Source organism: Mercenaria mercenaria, chromosome 18 (assembly GCF_021730395.1).
Source record: "Mercenaria mercenaria strain notata chromosome 18, MADL_Memer_1, whole genome shotgun sequence".
Taxonomy (NCBI): Eukaryota; Metazoa; Mollusca; class Bivalvia; order Venerida; family Veneridae; genus Mercenaria; species Mercenaria mercenaria.
In genome coordinates, this window is record NC_069378.1 from 51905201 (window position 1) to 51915265 (window position 10065).

Sequence of the window (10065 nt, forward strand, 5' to 3'; positions counted from 1 at the left end):
CGCTCGTGATGAAATAATACACGGAAGGGCGCCTGGGGGGTCTTCCTCCACCATCAAAGCAGGAAAGTCGCCATTTGACCTAAAATTGTGTTGGTGCGACGTTAAACTCAACAAAAATATTTAAACAAGCTTACAACAACAACTTACCCTAAAACTATTACCTGTTGAATGTAAGGATCAGAACAGATGAACAAAGTGGGTCTGACATAAAATCAGTATATGTATTTGTAATTCACTTAATCGAATACTATTTCTGACGACTGTTCGTGGGAAGATAGGTTGGTAAAACGGATCCTTTAAAAATAACTTTTTTTTATCAAACTTTTTTCTCCATCTGCGTTCTTAGTAAACTTGTAGGAGATTTGCCACCAGAAACGTATGAAGTATATACAAATCAATCTATAAGAAGATCCTTTTGAAATCTGTTCATAAGGTATATTGTGCAACAACAATGGCTATGACGCCCCGTTTCATAACTGAACATTGAAAGTTCAGACCAATGTAAAACTTGATTAGCCTAGAATTCTTAATGTGTTAACTTGACAGCGAATGTATATGGTTACATTTAATAATAATCTGAATTTTACGATAGAAATGTATTATACACAATATGATAGATCTGTACGCACGAACGAAAATAATTTTCACACATGCAAATATTCCGGACGAAAGGCAAACAATGTAAAGATACATAAATGCAGCAACATTTATTTCATGCTCAAACAACAGTACTCATACAGCAGTTGCATTCAAAATGACATAAGCTTTAACATTGACAAACTTCTACCTAAGGTAGTTCTTTATGTTAAGATCAAGATTGTTTACAAGGTAGAATAGACAGTGTAAGAAAATTTAGTCAACAAAAAATTTAGGATCTATATTTAGATTATAATTAAAGTTCTCACAAATGTAAACTAACTTATTATCAAACGTATGAACAGCACATTCATTTAGAATTTCCCTTTCAGTTGATTGCAATAAATCACATGTAACTGTAAAATTCGATAGAAAATAATTAATAATTAATTCTTAATGTCTCGCACATTACATTTCCTCTAGTTTTAAGATCATGTTTGATAAATTTAAAGTTCAATGACTTCACACATGTAGTTATACACATCCAAACAGTGCACGTCCTGCCATTGCATCTGGTAACCCTTGACAACCAGACACGATTCGCCCTCTCCGTTGCTAGGCTCCCCAGGGTACCAGTTGAAAAATCCCTCTGCGGAACCATAGCCGTACTCCCATGTTGAACTATTATTACTACGGAGACCGTCTACCCAAAACTGAGACGTGAACCATTCTTTGTTGATAACCTCTTTGACATCTTCGTATTTCCTCATGCAATCGATGTTTACAAGATGGCCACCGTCGCTTTCACACTGCCGTTCTGCTTCCACTCGAGTTGTCTGCATGCCACGATACAATTTCACACAATATCCGCTATTCGTAATGTTATAGTCATCTGGGCAGTAACCGTAACATATCTCAGTTTCACCAGTCTTCGCTTTTGTATCAGAGTCGCAAGCTGTGTAATTTACACCGCATTCACGGGTACGGAATTTAGCTCCAAAGTCATTGACATGTGCATAGCATCCTGTCCATTCTTCCCACTCGGAACATGGATGAAGATCACATATTTTATCATTTATTTTGCTTTCTAGCTGTTCAATTGCTTTACCAATCAGCTGCAAAAATGGTTTGTCGTAGTCTGTCCCCATCTCCTGTAAAGCGTCTCCGTTAAGATCCTGGCTATCCTGGCTGGATGACTCTTCATTGTCCGCAGTTGGCGCCGCAAGAACGCAAGGGACCATTCCACAAACCAATAAACATAGTACCAGTTTTACACAGTCTTTAAATTCCATAGTTCTTTACAATAGAATTATTTAATGTGTATTTATGACTTGTATTTTGCTTATGTTCTCTCCGAACTTTTTATCTACTATACTTAAAAGCTCTGCTTGTCGAATATATATCTTCTCCCCCTAGCTGTGTGACTAACCGTTTACGTGAGTCTATACGTGCCATATGGTGTTTATTTCCAATTGTTCGTAGCCATAGAAAAATTATATTATATGAACATGACTTTAAGTCACGACTTTGTATATTATTAAGGTTTGTTTGTGAATTAGTTTTGATACTTACTGACTGGACACTACATATATGCAACCAATATTATTAATTCATTGCAAAAGTTCTTGAAATGGAAATGGGATATACCTTGAACAAATCGTCTAAATTATAGACTTCCTTTGTTTTGAAATAACCGTTTACTTATAAGCCGTACAGCTTTAGTATTTTAAACATGCATTTTCTCTCTTGACCGTTTTGTTTCTATTTAAAGACAAACCTGTTCTGCAAAGTCGTAACAGACCACGAATTGCACGCGCATTTTATGAAAAGTAACCATGTGCGCTCTTTGCAAGATCAAATTATCCTTTTGAAATCGAAATTGTACAGTCAGTCGATGTAAAAAAAGAAAAACCAACCAATTGAATATGCACAGGTCATATGTTTTATCATAAGGATAGTCCCTGCCACACACACTCGTAAACACCATATTATAAAAGCAGAATTTTTAAGCGAGGATTTACTTTTCGCTGTTTTCGCGAGGACCTACATGTCGCGAAACTTATTCCTCGCGTAAATATTCACCATTAGTATAACTCAAATTCAAGTGTGATACCAATTTTACAATTTCGCAAATATTAAACCTCGCGAGCATACTAAAAATTTCAAATTCACGAAATTTTGACCCAGCGAAAATATGTGCTTTTACAGTAAATTGGTATAAATCAACGTGGAAAATAACCACAGTTATATCCTTGCGAATAGCAAAAGCTGAAAAGGAGGCATACTTATGTCAGAAAGCAAACTAGCTTGAGGGAACCTTTGCACTGCAAATAGTATTAAGTGAAATTTCAATTTATTATAACAAGCTAAAACCACTAGACAAAGTAATGACCACTAGTTCTTGCAGCCTCACTGCCGAGTGAATGTACACCAGCCTTAATTTTTTCACACGCACCATACTGTTGTATCTGCGCCGAGGCTGGACGCCTTCAAGTCTTCCGATTGGTCGCTCAGAATAGACTGTACAGTAAATATGTACGTTTGGCATAAGCCATTTTGACAACACACACGTTGAACACGCCATGCGCAGTTTTTAACCATCTCCTGTCGATGTCCACAGAGGCGTTGGAGAGTATATCATCGAAGTCGAAGTGGTTACAAAAAGATCAAAAAATATTTCATGCCCTAAGCTACAATTACATGCTAAAATGCTTTTTGATTAATTTGTATCGTTTTATTCTATCTTTGTCAAGCTAAAGTTCACTTTTTGTTATGTAAAGATATTCAGCTCGAACATTTAATCATGTTTTCTTTTTTCTTTTTGTTTTGTGTCTACAAGTATATCAGTTTGGTAATGTTTTGATGTTGCTTGGTGTGTTTCTATGTTTTGATGTACCAGATCAAAGAAAACGACCTTTGGTCAAGGTAATCAGACTGGACATGTTACAGTTCTTCTAGCCTTTGCGCCTTTTTCATTTTTCTAATAAAGCGGATAAACGGTGTTACCAGAATATATGAACCGGGCCATGAGAAAACCAACATAGTGCATATGCGACCAGCATGGATCCAGACCAGCCTGCGCATCCTTGCAGTCTGGTCAGGATCCATGCTGTTAGCTTATAAAGCCTATTGCAATTAGAGAAACCGTTAGCGAACAACATGGATCCTGACCAGACCGCGCGAAAGCGCTGGCTGGTCTGGATCCCTGCTGGTAGCAAACCCACTATGTTGGTTTTCTCATGGCGCGGCTCATATTGTGAAATATTTATAGTTTATCCTGTCCCTCGAGATTTGTTGGCAATTTCTCGCTCATGTGCTGTTAAACAGTTGATATATTTGTCACATCTGTTGTATTTTTCTACTCGAAGTTCGTTCAAGGGCCCATCCTGCATTGCGAACAGTAAACTCGTAAATAATAAATAAGGTTATATTATTTCCATGTGTATTTTCGACATTACCTTTGAATACTTAGAGGTGATTAGACCATTATTCGTGACTGCTATCTCGTAAAAGCACGAACCACAGTATGGTCACACATATTGATGAAGTTCAAAAATAACTGGGACAGACGTTGCGACTCTCTTGTTTGTCTTTTAAATGTTTCAAAAGTAAGAACGCCTATTTTCATTGCAAATATGTTGTATATTTTCAGTGAATAATTTAGATGTTGTATTAATGTTTTGGATATAAAAACACGTAGTCAAAAGTTACAATTAACTTATAATTCAACGTTTCGGCTACATGCCTTCTTCAGAAAATAGATTAAGTAAACAACGGATAACGTCACAGTACGTAACGTGAAAATTGCGGAAAACAAATATTAGATTGAAATACATATACATGTACTAACAAATTAAAATGATTTCACAGTGAAACATAACAGATATATCTTTCACTGGTACGGGAATACAAAATTGTAAAATTTGGTTTCAGAATTTTTCAGTTGTGAACTTTAACTATTACAACAGGGCTATTGCATTATAGTCACTCTATCTGAGATGCTGTATTCGGCATGAGTGAATTTTGGCAGATCCGTCCTTGCAAAATCCACGAGAGCCAAATACAAAATTCAAGATTTAGTTACTGTTGTAAAGAGCCTTTTATTATATACATGTACCTCGGACTTATTTGGGTTTTGGTTTATCACTGTATTTATGCTTGTATAAAGTTGTTTATTGACAATTGGACATATTTGCCTTGTAACTATGTGAGGATGCCATCCAGCTGGCCTACGGGAAGTCGATGGTTCCACCCAGGTGCCCGCTCGTGATGAAATGATGCATGGAGGGGCACCTAAGTTCGTCCTCCACTATCAAAGCTAGAATGTCGCCATATGACCTATTATTGGGTCAGTGCGACGTTAAACCCAACAAAAACACAAAAAAGCACTGTAAATGTTAAAGGATATGACCTCCACATCCACCAACAACCAAGAAAAAATAAAAAAATTAAGAGGTGTATTAGGCAAAATGGTAGTTTTTATTGCTGAGGTAACCTGGATTCAATTCCTGACTCAAATATGTTTTAACTTGGTTTAGCATTGCCTTTAAATTAGCCGCACCCTGAGAAAACCAACATAGTGCGTTTGCGACCAGCATGGATCCAGACCAGCCTGAGCATCCACGCAGTCTGGTCAGGATCCATGCTATTCGCTTTCAAAGCCTATTGCACCGTTAGCGAATAGCACTGATCCTGACCAGACTGAGCAGACGCGCAGGCTGGTCTGGATCCATGCTGGTCGCAAATGCACTATGTGGGTTTTCTCATGGTGCGGCCCATATAGTTGAGGAAACAAAACCTTGTTCTGACGTTCATACTATGACCAATCTTCAGTTTTAAAGAAAGATCATTTTTGGCGTATTTCTGGAGCACAGTCATAGGGAACATATGAATGGCAAACAGAGCAGATCTTGACCAGACTGCACGGATGTGCCGGCTGATCATGATCTACACTGGCCAGCCTGCTGTCAGTATAATATGACTGGGTGGGTATTAAGTCACATGTCTGTGGTTTGATATTTCATTGAGGAAGCACTATAAAAGTGGGTGTCCACTGCTACAAGTAGCCACAGTCTTTTATATGACTGAAGATTTGTTGGAAAAGACCCTAAACCTAAACTCACACACACCCATACCCATTATTTTATACATTTATGTCAATTCACTTTGAATTCATGCCTCAAGATTTATGGAAAATTTAGAAAAGTCTTTGTTTAATTATAACTTAAATTGATAGCTAAGGTATAAAATTCTAGTCAGTATTTATTTATCCAAAAATCAAGGCCTTCGTGTGTTTTTTCAACTGATTTATCATAGTTTGGAGTTTAGACACACATGAGTTGAACCACGAGGGCAATAAAAAATTTATATTTCTGTAAACAGTAAATAATTAAATTTAAGCAGGTCATGAGCTATCTCCTTATATACCAAAGCATTTGAACATGGCAAATCAGGCAGTAAACCACAAGAAGGCCCTGTTAGTTTTCATTGTTATATGCTCATTGAAATATTTTGATTCAGAACATGCTAGACCTAACAGATCTATAGCCGATAAGTATTAAACCGGACGTCATGCGACGCAATTTGACGTCATAATTGACGCCATATACTATCTCACCGATATGCGCGTCAACTGTTGCTTATCGTAGAATATATATATAGATTGACTTTCTTCTTTGCTTAAGTGGCAACCAAACCAAGACATGTTAGAATTATACATAAAAGTTTTGTAGTCTATAAAGTCAGTAGATAAGCTAAAAGATCAGATTTCATGAAGTGGTATTGATTAATGATATTTGAGATTTCCATCTGATACCTACGATGTAAGTCTTGAGGCTTGCCACATTAATTTTTACGGCGAATGCCGTTTTAAGAACGAATTCGTGACCTTGACCGACCCATGCCACGTGACTTCAGTTGGCAAATCGAACTACTTGATAACGCATTATAGATAATTTATCAAAATGAAAGATTTATGCAACACTCTGCCTGATTGGACGAGAGAGTCAATTTGTTTCACTCTGCTGATTGTGCTACGCTATGTGAAATGTAGACAAAGCGTTTATCCCAAACGACGCTGTTCACAGTTTTAAAGCTAACTTTCGCTCAGTATATTTAGCAAGAATATTGATATATCTCAAAATGATAAGTAAGTTTAATAAATATGATAAAAACCTGTTCAAGTACCAACATATATTAAAGTAAAGAAAGAGCTGAATACGATCTGCGTATCACATGAATAAGGGTGTGATAAGAGTCTTCTATGTAGACAAGTGCTTTTTAAAAGATTTTCCTTGTTACAATTGTCGTCTGTATATGAAAAGGTTTCTTGCTTTTGTGACTTATTCAGATTGCATATTAAAATGAGTACTTGTTTGCTTTGATATATTTGTTATAAATTATTTAACTGATTTATTATATATGAATATTTTTCTTTAGTATGGTATGCAAATATTGAACTCAGTTGAAATCTGTTTTATTATGTATGTATATGCTATATAATGACTGAATCTCATTACATTGTAATGAAGGTACGCTGCATACAGTTTATCTACGTGATATGACTACGTTCAAACTTTGCTTATGAAACAGAAATATTGAAATAATTACAGTTGTACGTGTCCCTTGACCTTCACCTTTTTATAGGCGTGACGTCATTGTCCAAAGATTCATGAATAGCGAATATGCATTTGTTAAAGCGGGATCAGTTGGCCTATTTTAGGGGCCGCTAAAGCTAAAAATAAAAAATCCTTTAATTGATTTTTTCTCCTGTATTCTCATCAAACTTGATTTGTAGCATCTTTATTAGGCCCGCAGCCAACTTTGTTCAGTTGGGACATTTGACCCCTTTTAGGGGCTGCTAGAGCTAAAACAAGAAATGCCTTTAGACAGCGTCTGATGAACAGCTTGATGGATCTTTGTCATACGTAGTCTGGAGCATCATTATAAGGTCCTCTTCCAAATTTATTTATATAGGAACTTGGGCCCTATTAGGGACCACTATAGCTAAAAGTAGATATGCCTTTTTTTCGCATTAACCACTAAAATGTAATGGATTTTTATCAAACTTGGTGTGTAACAATATCGTAAGGTCTCCTGCTATTTTGTTACAAATGGGGATAGGGACCAATTTAGCTAAAACTATAAACACTTTTAATGACCTCTTCTCATGAACCGCTTGACGAATCTTCATCAAACTACTGCTGTACTTATTTGTCTAAGGATACCGACACAAAATTGCAACCCTACGAAACCTTTGGGAAAAATTAAAAGAGCCATTTAAATTGTTTAAGAGCGGTGTTTAGTTTTGCAGTATGAAAAATGTTAGATGAAAGATGAATGTTAGATGAAAATTTAATAAATTTCTTTCCTTATTACAATTCGCCGACCATCTTTTTTAAAGATATTTCTTGTTTTCTTTTATTTATGATTTTGCTGCTGTCATATTTATGAAATGTATTGCAATAAAACTTCGTTTTTCTCATGATTTTGTTGATTTTTTACATGACTCTGTTGATAATCTCATGGTGAGTAAATTTTCTTTTTTTTTTGAAGATGATAAACATGATTGTTACATAAACCTAGCACACACTTTTTCCACTACATTTTAGTATTATATGAAACAATTTGTTTAATATGGTTTATGGTACTACCTGTAATGATGCGAACCATAATTCTTGCATGCTGCAATTTTCCTTGTGGTCTAAAGAATTAGGTGACCCCTCTTTATAGGTGGGCTCTAGAACATGTTTCACTGTAAAGACCATGTTCTGCAAAAGCCAAAAATTGGTGACAGATGATTTTGTTACAAAGCAGTCTTTTATTTGTCTTGAGCACCTGTACCCTTGATATAAACGTAATGTGGGCGTCGATCAAATAATATTTTTAACATTTTTCTTGAGGTAAAAGAAGGAATAAATATTTTAAAACAGACTAAGAAATTATTCAGTAATTTTCAATATTTTTTATTTAAAAGCTTAGAAATAGGAACCTCATACGTCGTCACATGAATCATGGCCTTAGGTTCCACAATAGACTTTATTCTGTCAAAGACCTCGATATCCACGGTTGAAAAAAAACAACTCTAGCCTATGATATATATGGTCATATATGGTTGCTTCTATCTTAAAAAGAGCGGACAGTGGTCCAGTGGAAACACTGACTATGAAACCAGGGGTCGTGAGGTCGAGCTCTGGCTCCTACAACTAAAGAACAAATATACTATCAATGGGATAATAGTCCCAGGTATAGGTGTTTTACACCTTTCTCGTTGAAGAACCAGCGAAGTATCTTGAATTAGAGCTCGCTATCCTCCAGCTAACAGCCGTCTGGAGGAGTCGCCCGTATTGGATACTAATAGCGGCTGTAAATAAGCTTTCATGTGAGGAAACCATCCAGATGGCTTACAGAACTTCAAGGCAGGTACCCGCTCGTGATGAAATAATGCACGGAGGGACACCTAGGGTCTTCCTTTACTATCAAAGCTGGAAAGTCGCCATATGACCTAAAACTGTGTTGGCGCGACGAGAAACTCAACAAAAAAAATTAATAAGCTTACACCAAAAACCTATCCTGTAACTATTACCTGTTGAATGTAAGGATCAGAACAGATGAACAAAGTGAATCTGACATAAAAATCAGTATACGTATTTGTAATTCGCTTATTCGATGAATATTTCTGACAACTGTTCGTAGGAAGATAGATTGGTAAAACGCATCATTTAAAAAAATTTTTTTCAAACTTTTTCCTCATTCTGCATTCTTAGTAAACTTGTAGGAGATTTGCCACCAGGAACGTATGAAGTATATACAAATCAATCTATAAGAAGATCTTTTTTAAATCTGTTTATAAGATGTATTGTGCAACAACAATGGCCATGACGCCCCGTTTCAAAACATACCAACGTAAAACGTGATTAGCCTAGAATTCTTAATGCGTTATGGTGTATCACTTGACAGCGAATGTATGTAGTTATATTTAATAACAATAGTCTGAAGTTTACGATAGAAATGTATTATACACAATACGATAGATCTGTACGCACGAACGAAAATAATTTTCACACATGCAAACATTCCGGACGAAAGGCAAACAATGTAAAGATACATAAATGCAGCAACATGATTAAAAATGACAATTATTTCATGCTCAAACAACAGTACTCATACAGCAGTTGCATCCAAAATGACATAAGCTTTAACATTATCTAACTGCTACCTAAGGTAGTTCTATATGTTAAGATCAAAATTGTTTACAAGGTAGAATAGACAGTGTAAGAAAATTTATATCTAGATTTTAATGAAAGTTCTCACAAATGTAAACTAACTTATTATCAAACGTACAGCACATTCATTTAGAATTTCCCTTTCAGTTGATTGCAATAATTCACTGTTAAATAACTGTAAAATTCGATAGAAAATAATTAATAATTAATTCTTAATGTCTCGCACATTACATTTCCTCTAGCTTTAAGATCATGTTTGATAAAT

At 35.8% G+C, this 10065-nt stretch overlaps 1 protein-coding gene across 1 annotated transcript; it reads right to left on the reverse strand.

Annotated features, from left to right (window-relative positions):
- Positions 1–692: 692 nt before the first annotated feature.
- On the reverse strand, positions 693–1974 carry LOC128550616 (chondrolectin-like). The gene has a single exon (XM_053529941.1). It carries the CDS (start codon positions 1866–1868, stop codon positions 1083–1085), a length of 786 nt encoding a protein of 261 aa, XP_053385916.1. The 5' UTR covers positions 1869–1974; the 3' UTR covers positions 693–1082.
- Between the last annotated feature and the right edge of the window lie 8091 nt (positions 1975–10065).

Bases quoted from the DNA above. Each gene is read 5' to 3' on its own strand.
- LOC128550616 (XM_053529941.1), bottom strand. From the start codon at position 1,868: ATGGAATTTAAAGACTGTGTAAAACTGGTACTATGTTTATTGGTTTGT.